The sequence below is a fragment of the Tupaia chinensis genome, unplaced genomic scaffold (assembly GCF_000334495.1).
Source record: "Tupaia chinensis unplaced genomic scaffold, TupChi_1.0 Scaffold000126_2, whole genome shotgun sequence".
Classification (NCBI taxonomy): Eukaryota; Metazoa; Chordata; class Mammalia; order Scandentia; family Tupaiidae; genus Tupaia; species Tupaia belangeri.
The window spans coordinates 2,376,055-2,392,535 of NW_006159594.1; the positions used below are offsets into that span (position 1 = coordinate 2,376,055).

At 54.5% G+C, this 16,481-nt stretch overlaps 2 protein-coding genes across 3 annotated transcripts in view; one reads left to right on the top strand and one right to left on the bottom strand.

The window, feature by feature from the left end:
- Nucleotides 1–221: 221 nt before the first annotated feature.
- On the top strand, nt 222–8,358 carry REC8 (REC8 meiotic recombination protein). 2 transcript variants are annotated; one of them, XM_006144555.3, is made up of 19 exons: nt 222–471; nt 560–628; nt 752–894; nt 979–1,054; nt 1,161–1,281; nt 3,812–3,896; nt 4,794–4,870; nt 5,095–5,188; nt 5,305–5,377; nt 5,459–5,550; nt 5,721–5,770; nt 6,084–6,227; nt 6,584–6,650; nt 6,749–6,897; nt 7,068–7,116; nt 7,561–7,624; nt 7,747–7,878; nt 7,948–8,054; nt 8,209–8,358. In XM_006144555.3, exons 1-19 carry the CDS (start codon nt 416–418, stop codon nt 8,292–8,294), a joined length of 1,734 nt encoding a protein of 577 aa, XP_006144617.1. In that variant the 5' UTR covers nt 222–415; the 3' UTR covers nt 8,295–8,358. The 2 variants fall into 2 exon arrangements, with proteins under 2 accessions (XP_006144617.1, XP_027626116.1); XM_027770315.1 differs by lacking the exons at nt 222–471; nt 560–628; nt 752–894; ... (1 more) ...; nt 1,161–1,281; nt 3,812–3,896 and adding an exon at nt 4,358–4,458.
- Nucleotides 8,359–8,393: 35 nt separating this feature from the next.
- IPO4 (importin 4) overlaps nt 8,394–16,481 on the bottom strand; it is a gene marked incomplete at its 5' end in the record, with an annotated part of 9,314 nt that continues 1,226 nt past the window's right edge. Inside the window, 27 exon segments of the mRNA XM_014586273.2 lie at nt 8,394–8,744; nt 8,859–8,928; nt 9,792–9,896; nt 9,985–10,117; nt 10,222–10,430; nt 10,556–10,681; nt 11,038–11,085; nt 11,233–11,426; nt 11,508–11,613; nt 11,709–11,766; nt 11,841–11,918; nt 12,034–12,149; nt 12,260–12,371; nt 12,542–12,662; nt 12,802–12,915; nt 13,020–13,133; nt 13,320–13,449; nt 13,619–13,727; nt 14,024–14,133; nt 14,267–14,320; nt 14,417–14,581; nt 14,821–14,904; nt 14,988–15,089; nt 15,194–15,259; nt 15,521–15,700; nt 15,789–15,918; nt 16,334–16,375. Of these exon segments, the coding sequence (XP_014441759.2) occupies nt 8,614–8,744; nt 8,859–8,928; nt 9,792–9,896; nt 9,985–10,117; nt 10,222–10,430; nt 10,556–10,681; nt 11,038–11,085; nt 11,233–11,426; nt 11,508–11,613; nt 11,709–11,766; nt 11,841–11,918; nt 12,034–12,149; nt 12,260–12,371; nt 12,542–12,662; nt 12,802–12,915; nt 13,020–13,133; nt 13,320–13,449; nt 13,619–13,727; nt 14,024–14,133; nt 14,267–14,320; nt 14,417–14,581; nt 14,821–14,904; nt 14,988–15,089; nt 15,194–15,259; nt 15,521–15,700; nt 15,789–15,918; nt 16,334–16,375 (3,007 nt within the window).

Consider the following 16,481-nt stretch of genomic DNA (forward strand, 5'->3'; position numbering starts at 1 on the left):
TAGCCTCTGAGCGCGTGCTGCCTGCGGCGGGATCTAATCTTGCCGGAGGGCGACTCAGCCCCAGGTTCTAGGACGAGGACCCACTGCTGAGGACACTGTGCTTCCTTGAGGCCTTGGCTCTGAGCTCGGCATCTCCAACCTGGAAGGTTCCAGTAAGTTCGACGCAGCCACGTGGCGTGCGGACCCACCGAGAACAGTGTCCCAACTCTTGCGTCTTATTTTCATTATCCTCTTAATCGTTTATCTACCAATTGTTGGTCACTTCATTAATTTGGCTTCCTGGGTCCACCCTCCGTGCCATCGGTCCAAATCTTTCTCTCCCGACGGTGTTGGGAATCCTGTGCGGTAAAGAATTTATCCTGAGCTCTGAGCCGAGGAGTGGCACAGTCGAGGTTCGTGAAAGCCTGGAAGGACGATGTTCTATTATCCCAACGTGCTCCAGCGCCACACCGGCTGCTTCGCCACCATCTGGTGAGGGCGGGGCCGGGTGGGCGCACCAGGACGGAAGCGGCGCCCAGAGGTCCCAGCCTGAGGGCTCCCCTTCCACCCCCACCTCCAGGCTGGCAGCGACGCGCGGCAGTCGGCTAGTAAAGCGGGAATATCTGAAGGTGAACGTGGCTAAGACCTGGTAAGGCCCAGAATGGGGGCCAGGGGGACCTGGTGCAGGGGTGGGTTAGGGATGGCTTCCGGTAGCCAGGGCTGTGGGGCCAGTCCTGGGCACAGCGGTGATCAGGGCTCCTTGTTCCTCCAGCGAGGAGATCCTCAATTATGTGCTTGTGCGAGTGCAGCCCCCCATGCCCGGCCTGCCGCGGCCTCGCTTCTCCCTCTATCTCTCAGCTCAGCTGCAGATCGGCGTGGTCCGGGTCTACTCTCAACAATGCCAGTACCTCGTGGGTAAGGTTGGAATCCTCAGACGCGGGGTGGAGCTAAGTCGCTGTAGGCTCCCCTGGCTCTTTACATTGTCCTCCCTGCCCACAGAGGACATCCAGCACATCCTGGAGCGCCTGCACCGAGCCCAGTTGCAGATCCGCATTGATATGGCAGAGCCTGAGCTGTGAGTGTTTCCTGGGACTGGGACTACTCAGCTTTGCATGGAGTAGGTACTTGTTTGGCCTCAGCCTATCCTAGCCTCAGTCCTTGATAGCCTGCTTTCTCTCCAGACCCAGTCTGCTGCTTCCTAATTGCCTGACCATGATGGAGACCCTGGAAGATGCACCAGACCCCTTTTTTGGGATGATGTCTGTGGATCCCAGTCTTCCCAGCCCTTTCCAGATCCCTCAGGTAAGATTCATTCCCCTAGAACACCTCAGACTCAAGAGCTGACAATGTAAAAGGAGTCAGGAAAAGGGGGCCTGCCACATCTATCCCCGACAGGAGAGTGCAGGGGGACTGTCATGGTGGACCTACCCAAGTAAAGCCTTGTCTGCTTATCTACTTAGAGCTAACTAGATACGATTGTCTTCCTGCCGGAAGCAGTTTGTCCCCATCCATTTCCGCACTGTTCCCACTACTTAGACCCTAATCTAGACCTTCCTCATCTCTCTCACTGGGCTTCCTTACCTATCTCCATTCATTCCCAACACCTCTACAGTTTAGGTGATGTCACCCCCTTTCTGCTCCCCACGACAAACAGAATACTAGCATTTGGAATGGTTCACCATTTCTTGCTCAGAATAGCCATCCCCCAGACTCCCCTCTCAATCATTGTCCTCTGGGTGTTCTTGGCTCCCAAACACTAGTTGATCTCTGTGTTCTAGAAGCCACCTCACTTCTTTGTGCTATTTCCCTAACTCATAGTGATCACCCCTTATTTATTATTATTATTTTATTTTTTAAGAGATTTTTGCTGTAGGGCACGTGTGCTCGCCAGAGACAGAAAGGGAGAAATCACTCCCTCACAGGGGATGGCCACCCCACAATCCCTTTTCCTCCATTCTCTTCTGGCATGAGGTGGTTTTTTTTGTTTTTTTGTTTTTTTTTCCTGGCATGAATTTTTGTTTTTTCTTCTGGCATGAGTTTTAAGCAGCCAGGTCTGGCATTTGAACCGTGGTCAACTACATGGGAGTCCAGTGACGTAACCATTACGCCATGGTCAAGTCTCACATAGCTTTGTAGACCTGGCTCAAATGCTACCTTTTTCCATGAAGTCTTTGTTCCATTTCCAGTCAGAACCAAATGCTATTCAGTAACTCAGCACTTTACTAGGGCCTTATTTTATCATCTGCATAGATTCTTGTAGCGGTCATATAAAAACTTGTATCTCTGCTAGAATGTAGGTTCCTTAAGATCAAGAATCTTGGGACCAGCAGATGGCATAATGGTTATGTCGCTGGACTCCCTTATAGTTGACCACGGTTCGAGTCTCAGACCCAGTGGTTTAAACTCACACCGAATACATGTGTGTACATGCCCCAAATCCTGAGAGAACAGAGAAGGGATTGCAGTATGGCCATCCCCTCAGGGGGTGATTTCTTGCTTTCTGTCTCCCTGTTTCTCCAGCAAGCACACATGGTCTATAACAAAAATCTCTTTTATAAAAAAGGGGAGGGGGGCAGAAGGTGGCATGGTGGTTAAGGCATTGGACACTCCCACATGGCTGACCATGGTTTGAGTCTTGGACCTGGTGCCTTGCTTTTTTACTTTTCTTCTCTCTGTGTGTCTTTCTCTGGTCAAATGAAAATAAGTAAATGAATAAACCAAATTATTTTTTAAAAAATGAAGAACTTTTCTGGGGACCAGCAGATAGCATGATGGTATGTCACTGGACTCCCACATGGTGGACTACAGTTTGAGACCCTGTGACTTGAAACTTAGGCTAGGTGTATGTGTGTGCATGTCCAAAATCCCAAGGGGAGAGGAGAGAAGAGATTGTGGTGTGGCCATTCCCCAGGGGGTGATTTCTTGCCTTCTGTCTCTCTCTCTGGTGAGCACACATGTCCTATAAGAGAAATTCTTTTTATTTTATTTTATTTTTTTTGGAGAGGTGTTTGCTAAAGGGCGCGTGCGCTTGCCAGACAGAGACAGAGAGACAGAAAGCAGGAAATCACCCCCCAGGGGGGTGGCCATGCCGCAATCCCTTCTTCATTCTCCTCTCGGGATCTTGGGCACGCACACACACGCGCCCGGCGTGAGTTTAAGCCACCGGGCCCGAGACTCGAACCGCGGTCGACTACGTGGGGGGCCAGCAGCATAGCCATTATGCTAACTGCTGGTCCCAGCAAAAATCTTAAAAAAGAAAAAAAAAAAAAACACACAAAAACAACAACAAAAAAACCTTTTCTGTTTACTCCTGTCTTCCATCACACTTGACATAAGTATCCACTGTTTGGAACCAGAAGGTGGCATGGTGGTTAAGGCACTGGCCTCCCACATTGACTAACTGTGGTTCAAGTCCCAGGCCTGATGACTTGAAGGTCATGCTGGGCATGTGCATGTGTGTGCCCAAAATCCCAAAAGAAGGGATTGCAGCATGGCCACTCCTCTGGAGGTGATTTCTCACTTTTCCTCTCACTGTCTGTCTCTTTCTGGTGAGCACAGAAACTTAAAAGAAAAACTATGGCAAAAAACTTTGAAGAAAAAAAGGAATGCAGTGCTTGTGTAGGATTATTGAAAAAGGCTAGATCATTGGATTACAGGCATGTGAGGGCAGGAACAGGAGAGGAGACCAGACAGAGTAAGTTCATTGCATGATGTCAGTGCCACAAAAACTAGGCATAGAGACTGCCATTCACTGTCTGAGTAAGGTTGTGAAGGTAGGAAAGCAAGGGGCTGAAGCTGAATCCTATCTTTTGTTCCAAATCCCTCCTTGAAGATTCGACACCTTTTAGAGGCTGTGACCCCAGAGAGAGTTCTTGAGGAGATCCCTCCTGAAGTCCCTACAGAGCCCACGAAGCCAGGTCAGCAGAGAGAACCTTCGTTCTGGTGAGAGGCATCGGAAGGCCAAAGAGCTGATGCAATGACCACCTTTAAGTTTCTCTTAAGAACCATGTCCTGTGAGGGGCACTTGGTCTACCTTTATTGCTCACAAGAGTCCGGCCACTCCTCTGGAGGTGATTTCTCACTTTTCCTCTCACTGTCTGTCTCTTTCTGGTGAGCACAGAAACTTAAAAGAAAAACTATGGCAAAAAACTTTGAAGAAAAAAAGGAATGCAGTGCTTGTGTAGGATTATTGAAAAAGGCTAGATCATTGGATTACAGGCATGTGAGGGCAGGAACAGGAGAGGAGACCAGACAGAGTAAGTTCATTGCATGATGTCAGTGCCACAAAAACTAGGCATAGAGACTGCCATTCACTGTCTGAGTAAGGTTGTGAAGGTAGGAAAGCAAGGGGCTGAAGCTGAATCCTATCTTTTGTTCCAAATCCCTCCTTGAAGATTCGACACCTTTTAGAGGCTGTGACCCCAGAGAGAGTTCTTGAGGAGATCCCTCCTGAAGTCCCTACAGAGCCCACGAAGCCAGGTCAGCAGAGAGAACCTTCGTTCTGGTGAGAGGCATCGGAAGGCCAAAGAGCTGATGCAATGACCACCTTTAAGTTTCTCTTAAGAACCATGTCCTGTGAGGGGCACTTGGTCTACCTTTATTGCTCACAAGAGTCCTGAACTCATCCTCATTTCACAGATGAGGAAAGTGAGGCCCACCGTGGCTTAGCAGTGTACCCAGGGTCAGGTTGCTGGTATGGGCCTGGGACTGAGTAGAACCCAGGTCGACAACTCGCGTCCTGGCTTTTGCCTCACCACATGGGGGGTTGGAGGGCCTGGGAAAGGAGGACTGGTGTGATTCCTCTGCCTCTCCAGACATCTCGGTCACTGTGCTGTCTCCGGAGGCTATCACCCTGCAGGAGGAGGAGCCTATCCGCATGCTGCGCATAGAGGCGAGTCATGTCCCTCCACTGGCCAGGGCCTTGCCCCTCCCACCTTCTCTCTGCCTCCAGACTCCTGCCTCCTCCTAGTCCCACTCCCTCTCCCTGGCTCTTTAGCACCCACTGGGCTTTCTCAGGCTTAGCCCTGGGACATGGCTCAGATCTACTCTTCTGGACCCAACTTGCCATTTGGAGAAATGAAATTGAGTCCCCTCTCCTTGCCCTTCTCTCAACAGGGTGAACGGGACCTCCCCGAGGTCAGCCGCCGAGACCTGGACCTGCTGATTGCGGAGGAGGATGAAGCCATCTTGCTAGAGGAACGCGAGCAAGGCAGGCTTCTCAGGCAGCAGAGAGTTCGCCCAGTGCTGGATGTCAGACCCCTGACAGGGGCAGTTTGGGACTGAGCTGTGTCCCAACCTCTTATTTTTACCCTCTGATCTCTGTAGAGTCCAAGGAGGAGCCCCGGGCTCCAGAGGTTGACACCACAGTTCCCCCGCTTTCACCTACAGCTCCTGCAGAGTAAGGACAGGAGTCCCTGGACCAGGTAGGGCAGTAGTGCTGGGAAGGGTATCCTAATTTCTCTTGCCCATTTCCTCTTAGGGTGGAAGGGATAGAAGAGCCACTTCCAGGCCAGATCCTGGGCCTTGAGGAGCCAGAGCCGACCGCCTGGAAGCCTGAGACCCTACTCAGAGGTGAGTGCCCACCATTATTTGGGGGCCTTTCCTGGGAGCACCTCAGGATGCTCTGAATACAAAGGCCCTATAATCCCAAGTGGAGGGAGGACCCTGCTGCTTCTTGTCCTGGTGGCTTCAAGGGTCAAGGGGCTGATGGGACAGAGCCAGGACCTTTGGTGTTGTTGCAGAGGTGACCCCTCCACAGGAGCTGCTTCTGCCGGCCCCACCCAGCCCTCGGGTGAGTTCTATCCCTTCCAAGCCTCCTCCTCTTTGCCCTTCCCTCCAGAGCTGTTTCCCCAAACCTAGGGGCCACTGTTAGTTTATATGGGGCCTTAGTGCAGATCAGTAAATACCCCTTTCCAAACCCCCACTGTGCCAGCCTGCACATCCTTCATGAATAGCCTCATGCAAGGTGTAAATGTGTGGAGGCCCTGGCCAAGCAAGCCCTTGCCCCTGGCACCTCTAGGGGTGGGATGTGGGTCCTATTAGCAGTCCCCCAGGGATGATAGGAAAAGGAGTAATGGGTAGCCTCGTTTCCCCTCCCCACTCAGCGGAAGAGGCCCCCACCTCCCGAGATCCCACGTGCTCGCCGCCGCCGCCGTCGCCAGTTACTGTTCTGGGACAAGGAGACACAGATCTCCCGGGAGAAATTCCAGGAACAACTGCAAACCAAAGCCCACTGCTGGGAGGAGTGTGTGAGTACAGCCGCGATGCCGTGCAGGGGATGGGATGGGGGTAAGGAGGTAGAGATGACCTGGGGCAGGTGCAGATTGGACCATTGCTAAACTCCTGGGGTTGAGGGGGAGACTGGGAATTTGATGGCCTATCATTCCTCCAAAAGTACATAATGTGTGTTTGCACATAGACAACTCTCCATGCTTCTTTAGCGACCCTGCTGGCACATCCGTGGGCACCAGGTTAAAGTCCTTTTAGCAATGAGTGGGGCAGGCAGGGTCAGGGGTCTGCAAGGAGGGCAGTCCCAGGCCTTGCAAACAGGCACTGAGGAGTGGCTGCCTCATAATGAAGCCTCTGGCCTTCCCCCACTATGCAGCCAATGGTGCAGCCTCCAGAAAGGATGATCACAAGCCCTGCAGAGCTGTTCCGAACCCCAACCTACCGTAAGAATGGGAAGCTGGGCACAGAAGATTTTTTGAACCCAGTCTCCTCAGTGTTCCTCATGCCTCAAAACCTGTTCTCAATGTCCCCTTGTCTCCAGCTGGCTGGCTGCCCTCAGAACTCCTAGCTTTATGGACCCGCTGTGCCCAGCCACCACCAAAAGCACTCAGGCGAAGGCTGCCCCATGAGCCTGAAGAGGAGGCTGCTGAGGAGGAAAGGATAAAGATAGAAACTCCGAGTGAGATAGAGGTAACTGTACCCAGACTGCTTCCTGCAAAGCCCCAAAGATCTGCTTTGCCCGAGCTCCAGTGGGCTCTCCTCTCCACACACAAGAGCCGACAGTGTGAGCTCACCGGCTATGTGCCTTGAGGCCCAAGCTCCGACTACTTGGGTCTTAGTTCTCAATTTCCCATCCTCAGGTTTTGAGGGAGGCCCAGGAGCCCAGTGTTCCCCTCATGCTGTCTTCAGGTAAGTACCCTAGCCATTGTTCTAAGAAGCTAGTACCCTAATTGCTGAAGCTGTTTTTATCACAGCAAATATGTATAACAGGGAAGCAGAGACTGATTCTGCTATAGGGTGCATGCATTTACTGGAGAGACAGAGAGACAGAAAGTGAGAAATCACCCCCCAGAGGGATGGTCATGCCACAATCTCTTCTCCATTCTCCTCTTGGGATTTTGAGCATGCACATACACATGCCCAGTGTGAGTTTTAAGCCACCAGGTCCAGGACTCAAACCATGGTAGACTACATGGGAGTCCAACCACATAACCATTATGCCATCTACTGGTCCCCCCATGTGCTTTTAATAGGCCCGCATGGTTCTGTATTTAGTTAGATCAGGTGGCCCCAACGTCCTGACTGCTTAGGGCCAAGCAGACTCCATCTCATCACCTTCCTTCCCCACAACAGAACTCTCCCTAGAAGCAGCTGAAGAGGAGAGGTCCCGCATCAGCCTCATCCCGGCAGAGGAACGGTAAGCAGCAAGGCTGTGAGCATGGGCCAGGTGGGGGAAACAGCCAGCATGGATATGCCCTTTGTCACTGCTATCTACGGCTGCCACCTTCCCTGTGCTACCTGACTCTCTTGGCCTTCTAGGGCCTGGGCTGAGATGGAGCAGCCAGAGCCCCCTGCACTGCCCATGGTGCCTGAGCTCCCCGAAGTGCCCATGGAGATACCTTTGGAGCCACCCCCAGAGCCTGAGCTGCTCTCACTGGAGGCTGTACACAGGTACCAGGAGGGGGTCTCACTGGGTGGTTCTGGGCTGGGGCCACAGCTAACAGTTCTTGATCCACACAGGGCAGTGGCACTAGACTTGCAGGCCAACAGGGAGCTTGACTTCAGCAGTCTGGTGTCACCTCAGAGCCCCCGCAGGATGGCTGCCCGGGTCTTCTACCTGCTCCTCGGTGAGTGTGGAGAGAGAGAGAGTGTGTGTGTGTGTGTGTGTGTGTGCGCATGCACACACACATAAAGGCGCATAAATTCCTGGACACAAGGCCCTAAACTATAGCTGCTACAGGGACTTCACCTGACCCTCTGCCCTCTTCCTCTCTTGACCAGTGCTCTCAGCTCAGCAGATCCTTCGTGTGGAACAAGAGAAGCCATATGGACGTCTTCTGATCCAACCAGGGCCTAGATTCCACTGAGGTTATAGCCCATTTATAAAACCACCAGGAACCAGCTACATTAAACCATGTCCTGCCCCACTGCTCCCTGCCTGGCTCACTCTGAGTCTTTTCTATTACTGTCCAAGCAGAAAACAAACTGCCTTTATTACAGTATGATGTCATGTCCATTTGTAACAGATCCAGCTCAAGGAATATCCTGTAAGGCAGTAAGCAGGGCAGACTCCAGTTGGCCACAAGGCCCAGAATCTTTGGTAAGGCATGAGCTGGAACTGAGCTGGGTGGTGGTCTGAGGGCTTGGGCAGGCTCTGCTCTCTCTGGCCTGGCTACAGACTGAAGTCTAGGTGAGGCCCAGTACAGCCTGGAGCTCCTGAGCCTTGTCAACAGGCAGCGAGCCCAGAGCCGTATGGAAGCTGTCGGCGTGCTGTTTGGCCAGGAAGGTCAGGAGTAGCAGAAGTGCAGCTTTGGTATCTGGGCAGAGAATGCAGAAGGAGTGGTCTCAGGGGAGGACCTGCTGCCCCAGGCCCTCTGGGCCCTGCAGCTTCTGGCCTCCTCCCAGTCCATACCCACAACTGCCACCCTCACCTGATGGGATCTTGTTGTCAGCCAGGATGAGGCTGCAGATGCGCAAGAGCTCAGGAGCCACATCTACAACCTATAGGAACAGAAAGGTAACTGAGGGACAGTAGCTCTCCTGGGTCCCAAGGCTAGGATGATGGTTGAGACCAAGGAGAGGCAGTCTCCTAGCAGGGCTGTCTGGGCCTGATACTGATTCATAGGCATCCAGGACAATTGTGAACAGGATAGGAACCGACAAAACATAGTGGCAGTAACTTTTTGGAAGTATGAAAGATGTATGAGCAAAGATGATTAATGTCATAGCCTCAAGACCAAAAGCCCAGACACCTAGGAGCTCCCCCAACCATAGTGACTAAAGGAGACACAGGAACACTGGGCCATGAGTCCAAGCCTAGCTACCAGGTACAGGCAAAATCTCACTCAAAATACACATGCTGGGGCCAGCAAGCGGCACGATGGTTAAAGGCGCTGGACCCCCACATGGGTGGCCACAGTCCGAGTCCTGGACCTGGTGGCTTCCTTCCTCACTTTCTCTTTCTCTGTCAATCTCTGATCAAACTGGAAAATAATGATAATAAAGTTTAAAAAAAGAACATACATGATAGGGTGGCCTCGAGGTCTCTAGGGCTCTATGGACATGCACTAGGTTTCCTGGTTTAGGAAATCAGCCAAGAACATTGTGATTTCTGCCTCAGAACAGAAGGTAGAAATATAAATGGGATCCCTAAGGAAGAACTCTTGCTTAGCAAGAGGATGCCCTTCCTCTCCCATTAAGGACTGACTGCCAATCCTTACAGACAAGGAAACGGATGAGTAGGGAGTGTCAAAGGATGGCTGAAACTGTCACTCTACACCAACTAAAAATGATACCATCTTTGTCTGTCACTGAGATCACAGGTCATGGTCCCCTCTGAGGGCGCCAGCACAGAGGGAGATTACCTGGTCAGGGCTGCTGTGATACAGGAAGCTGAAGAGGTGCCCTATGGTGATCCACTCCTCTAAGTCCTCTTTCAGTGGCAGGGCATGAAGCAGAGCAGCCAGCACCTGGACACACGGATGCCTCAGGCCCACCTGCCCTCTTCCTCTGCCACCCTTTCCAGCCTCCAGGCTCTGCCTGATGCCCTTTTCTCACCTGGGGCTCTGGTTTCCTCATGGGACTGGCCATCAGCAGACGGGCAAGTGCCCCACAGATGTTGTCTCTGACACGATCATGTCGCTCCCGTGCCAGGAGGGGCAGAAGGAGGCCAAGCAGCTTGGGGAAGTGTCTAGTCCACAGTTAAGGATTTGTACATATGGGCAGACCTTGTCCACCCCCAAGCCTGGGGGATACTCTAACCCCAGCCTCTTCCCTCGTGAAAGCTGAGGATACTCCTGGGCAGGGTGGCCCCCATGCTCAGCCAGCACACCCAATCCAAAGATGGCATTGCTCCGCACCTCAGGGTCTGCCTCCCGGGCAGTGCTCAACAGTACGGGGAGCAGCCGAGACACAAACTGAGCTGAGGCAGCTCCCAGGCTCTGAATGGATTCTGCCAGTGTCCCCACTGCAAAGGACTTCTCTGCTACCGTGCAGTTGTGCTTCTGATGGGGGCCAGGGGGGAGAACGCATCAGCCTGGGTCTGGGACAGGCCGGGGTACAGGTAGTGGGAGGGAAGGAGCAGGCACCAGCTGTACGGGCCGACTGGGCTTAGAAGCCAGAGACTCACTGTCTTAGATAGCAGTAATGGCAAGAAACCGGCAAAGAAGGGGGCAAAAGCATCTCCACCCGCAGCAGCCGCCAGTGCAGGAATGGCTTCTCCGGCGTGCTCTAGCAACATGGCATCATATTCAGCCTGCAGAGCCAGGTTGGGGCCGGAGCATCAGGGCCTGCTCTGTGACTGACTGCACCTCCCACCATACTCTGCCACCACCATGGGTGCAGAGAGCCAACCCTGCCCAGGCTGGGCTTTTTCACAGCCTGGCTTCTTCGTTGGCCTCCTGCTCCCACCTGTTATCCCAAACCTGCCACAGTCCACACTGCTCTCCTTCCTGATCTCCCACCGGTGTAATGGGATGAGGATTGTGCCATTCCACCCATTACCACCTCTTAGAAGACGGCTCCCCAGGCCAAGCCCGAGTGTACAATCAACCCTGCCCCTGTGAAGACTATCAGGACTGCCTGGTCCAAGTTTTCATCCATAGCTCTCACCTGATCTTCCTCCTCTTCCTCTTCCTCATCAGTGTCCTGACAGGCCGTCTGCGGGAAGAGGCAGCTCAGCTTGGCTCAGCTCTCCTGCCCCTTCTTTTCATGAGGCAGGGAACGTGGAGCTGGACTTGTAAGTTCTGACTACCCCTCACCTAGGACCCAGCACCCCCTCTACCCGCAGTCACCTGCCCTGCTCACCTTCTTCTGCAGCACGGCCTTAAGTATGGTGCAGAGCTCAGCAAGGCGCCCAGGGGGCTGCAGTGTGAGGGTCCCACAGCTGCGCAGTACCCCGGTCAGGGCCTCCAGCACAGCCATCACCACCTGGCGCTCCCGCTCCCTGTTCACTGCCTGCATGTAGGATGGCACCACCCGGGCCAGGGCAGCCTGCAGAGCTGGGAACATGGTTGGCTGAAGCCCTGGTCAGGCCCCGCCCCTTCCCCAGGGCCCAGCCCAGTCCAGTTGCCCTTTCTCACCAGCGGTGTTGGGTTCAGAGGGGCAGCTTTGACAAGCTTTGTGCAGGGCACAGCAGAACTGTCCCAGAGCCTCATGGGCTGCCTTCCGCACATTCAGGTGAGGGCACTGTGAGGTGGGGAGAGACAGATGTGCCTACTGCGTGCAGGGCCAACGGGGCTCCTAGCATCAGAACCCCACCCACTATGCACTGGCCCACTCACCTCTAGCAGTTTGAATACGTCTTCAAAGACACTCTCCATGTAAGGAAGGAAGGCCACACTGGAAAAACACACAGCTATAGAAAGGGGGTTTCTAGGTGGGGTTCCCAGTGCCAGGGAAGGGCCAATGCTTACCTGGCGTTCATGGAGATTTCCCCCAGGGCAGCACAGGTATCTTCCTTCTCATCAAAGAAGGCATTCTCCACACTGTACCTAGAACAGTCAGGAGGCAATGGTGCTCAGGCACCAGCAGGAACAGATCTAGCCCTGCGCCCCTTTCCAAAATCGAATTCTGGATTCCTCTGACCAGGAGAGCAGCCTTCCATACCCGGAGATCTCTGAGTCATCTTCCTCTTCCACATCCTCATCCATGAACTCCTCTTCTTCTTCCCCATCACTCTCATCATCAAACAGAAGGAAGGAGCTGCTGCCGTCATATTGAGGCTGGAGGGAGGAGACACAGCAAGGACTTGTGGCTCAGCTGGGCCCAGAAGATAAATCCTCCAAGAGGGTGGCCTTGCCCAACCAGCCCAGCCCACCTACCCTCTGCTCACCACAATGCCCTCGGTGGAACGCAGTGACAACAGCATGAGCGTGGTGATCTGTGGCAGGTGGGGCGCCAGATTTTCGCCCATCAGCCCCGATAAGGCTGCAAACAGACTGTACCTGGTAGAGGCAGAGAGAAGCCATATGCTCCTTTCTGCTGTGGCCAGACAGGAGGGGAGATCCAAGAAACTAGGCAACGGTCCAAAGCCAGAGGACTAAGGTCTGGGATGGGGACGGTAGATCCAATGTGTTGGCAGAGGGAGGGGGTGGGCAGGGGCAGAGCCACTCACGTGCAGCGCCGCAAGTCTGGGTCGTCTACCTGGTCGCACAGGCCTAGCCCCAGCTGGCAGCATTCCTCAGCCAGGGGCCTCATGGGCTCCCCTACTGCTCGAGCCAGCACCCCCAATGTTTCTGTGGGGGCAAGGGCTCAGTCAGCACCAGGGCATGGAGGTAGGGCGAAGGGACCAAAGGTAGCAGCTGGAAGGAAGGTACCTGTGCTGTCCTGGGGCAATCTCTGAACAACAGGAAGCACCGGGAACCCCTCACTCACCCAGGCTCTGGATCTGTACAGGCCGAAGGTCTTCATGGCCTGTCAACAGGAACTCCCGTAGGTGCTCCATGATGGCAGGGAAGTAGGGCAGCAGGGAGGCCTGGGCAGCAGTGGCTAAAGGACAGAAGGGCAGCCTCAGACCTGGAGGGGGTGGGAACCACCTGTCTTCCTGCATGGGCTCCACCACCTGCCACCGCCTCCTGCTTCTTTTTCCTCACCAATGGCCCCCAGGGCGCTCACAGCCAGCTCCTTAGCCCGGGGGCTGCTGGGGTGTCTCAGAGGCTGCAGCATACACTCCATGAGCTCCGGAAGGTAGGGCTGCACTTTGGGCCCTGTGGGAAAGTCCGCTTCCCTACCAACCAACCCAGGTCTCCCACCTTCTGCATGCCCACCAACCTCCTTCGTGGCCCTGCCATACACCTCCCCCACCACAGGCAGCAATTTGGAAAGATGCTTATCCCGTCCCCTCAGCCAAAGCTGTAGCCTTGCCCCCTCTTCCCCACACTCCTCATCACTACCTAGGTTCTCCACAAAGTTCTCCAGGGCATAGCAGGCCTTGGCTAGGTGGTGGGTGTGCCCGGGAGGCACTGACTTAAGGTAGGCGAGGAGCAGCGGCATCACCTCCCCCGAATAGCTGCTGATGTGGGGCTGGGGGAAGGAGTGAGAGAGGACAAGTGAGGGTCACCCATAGGCACATACATGGGTGGCAGTGGCAACAAGGATGCCTGGAAATGAGAGCCAATGGGAGGCTGGTCCCTGGCATGGGCAGGGACACGTGCCTCTCAAGTGGCAGCTGCTCACGTTCAGCCTCACTAACCTGGAGGTTTTCTGAGAACTGGCCCAGGGCAAACAGTGCAGCATTGCGCACAACCTGCGAGGCGTCCTCCAGGCCCTTGCACACGATCTGCAGCAGCGGAGGCAGCAGTCTGGTTAGGGTAGGACAAGGGGACACAGTCTCAGGGGAGGACCCACGAGTCCTAAGTTGACCTGTTCTCCATTTTTCCAGGGAAAATCAAGGCTTTCGCTGTCACTAGTTGGTGTGTCCCACTGTCTGGTCCCTAGAGCTGGAAGCCTTTCCATCTATCTCCCAAATCAGAACACTTGGGGGTGGAGGAAAAAACTATCAATAACTAAGCTCAAACAACAAGGATGAACCAGAACCGCCAGGGGCAGGTGGCTTTTACCCACAGCCCACCCTACAGTTGCACAAGGGAATACCCACTTCTGTCTGATGTGGTCACCAGCTCCGTCGGACAGCACAGCCAGCACCAAGAGCCCTGCCTTGCGCTGGTATGGGCTCTCACTCCTCAAGGCCTCCTCCAGCATGGGCATCTGGGAGGGTACATGGCACTCTCCTGAAACCCTAGTAAGAGCCTGCCCACTCCCATGGCAACAGGCCCATCACACCTACCAGGGTGTGACAGGACAGGCACACCTGGGGGCAGGGATCCCAGGTTACACCTACCAGCTGGGGACAGAGCTTCTCGGGGGGTAGGTGTAGTGCCAGCATGTCTATGACCTGAGAAAGAACAAGAAGCCTTTGCTTGCCTCCACCCTTGCCTCCCCAACCTCCTGTAGCCACTAACCCTCTTCTCCAGCCACTCCCACATCCTACCTGTACAGCAAAGTGCTTGGGAGTCTCTCCCACCAGCCCAATCTCCAATTCTTCCTCTTCTGAATCCTGGTCCTCAGGGTCCAACTGGCCCAGGGGGGGCTCGGCAGCCATAAGGGGGAAAAGGGTGTGCAGCAAGGGTGACAGGAGACGATTCTTCAGTAAGGCCTTGAGAGGGAGGGTGGAGCAGAGTCCCTGAGAATCTGTTCCCAACATGGGCTCACATAAAAAAATTCCAGCCTCCCAGGCCATAAGGGGTCAAGCAGGAGATGGCCATCCCCCCCAGGCAGGAGCTGGGAGGAGGCCGGGCTAATGCTTGAACCTCCATGGTACCTTAGATACCCTGAGGTGAAGAGACTGAGACCAAGGTGGAGATGGGAGTGGGGTGAGGTGTCAGAGGCACTCACCTTGCTCTTGACTTTGACTAAGAAAGTGAGGCAGCAGAGAATGCGCACACGTATTGCATTGCCCAGGGTCTCGTTTTTAGCCACCTGCCCAGAGACTAACAAGAATTAGAGACAGGCAGAGAAACTCCCAGCAGAAGCAGTGGGGACTATGCCCACCTCAGGCTCACCTCCAGGCAGAATGTGAGGACTTCAGAGAAGTGGGGGGTGATGATGGGCACCTCTGACTCCAGCAGTTCATCAAGGGTTTCCAGGGCCTCACAGGCCTTCGCCTGACAGACAGACAAGTCATAGGGCACCATGCCTTTCCTCAGTGAGCCAGGCTGGAGGCTTCTGTGTTCTCCTTCCAACAGCCCTCCTGCCCACCTGCCCTTACCTCATCTATGGGGATCAGAGTCTGCACGGCCACGATGAGCTTGGGCACCAACGTCCGAGCAAGAGGCTGGGGAATACAGGATGAGTTGGATCAAAATAGCACGATGCAGCCTACTTACAGGCCCTGGCCGTTGGAGCTTCCTCACAGCCCAGACTCTGAGAAGGAGCCCAGTGACACTGGCAAGGCCCAGCCACCCACAGTATTCCCTCTGAGATGTTAGGAAGGACAAAAGGCAGGAAGAGAACCTGAAGCAGCTGTAACCTACAAGAGTGAAGACACGAAAATCCTAGGATAGGGAGCCCAGGGAGGGGAGGGCCTGTGTCTTACCACATCATCAGTGCTGAGATAGGGGGCCATGGCAGTGAGAGTACGCAGGGAGTAGAAGAGCAGCCCAGGAGAGCCCACCTCACCAAGAGTCTCATTCAGAAGCCGGAGCAGCTCCCGGTGATGGCGTTGGAAGGCCTCGGGCTGGGAGGTCACCACTACACTCAGCAGCAAAAGCCCCATCTATCCAGGGATAGGGGATGGGAGGGAACACCTTACATGGTCTCTCCAGCCTCTCGGTCCCTCCCTCCTGCCAACCATGTGACAGTACCTCTCTCTCAGGGCTGTGGGGGCTGTGAGTACTGTGTTGAAGAAGCTGCATGAACTGAGGCCAGGCCTCCAGGCCTTCCTTTCGAAAAATGGTGGCTGAAAGCTGCGCCAGACTAAGGCTCACACAGTGCCTGCAGACAGGAGAGATCCCCACCCAATTGCCCTCTGTTACCCTCCTCTGCACACAGAGGCCCAGCCTCCATAGGATGGCCAGGAGAGAGACCTCAAGTAGGGGCACAAGTCTTTGCCAAGTCAGGTTTAGATATCCTGAGCTGGAGAGAAAGCCCGGGGAGTGAGACTGAAGGTGGAGGGAGAACCAAGGAGCAGCTCAGAGGGAGCTCAGGTGTGGGTGTGTGATTTGGGCAGTTCAGCCTCAGCCTGAATTTCAATCCCGTTCTGCCTAAGATTTGGCAAATCATGATCACTCATTCTCAAGAACTTTAGGAGGAAGCTCCTGCGCCCCCAAGTCCCGGTATGTAAATAAAAGTCAAAGCACAGAAATCCAGAGAGGTCTGTTAGCATCCCAGCGAAGGTGGTAGGACTTACTCTGTCTCTCTCTGCAGGGCTGTCAGGATCAGCGACTTGAGGCTGGAACACAGGTGGCAGGTGTTGGCTTGCCTAGGAGCCACATCTTGGCCCCGCCCCAGCCCACCGCAGCCCATCCCCACCGCCACCCAGCCCACCCCTCCCCCTG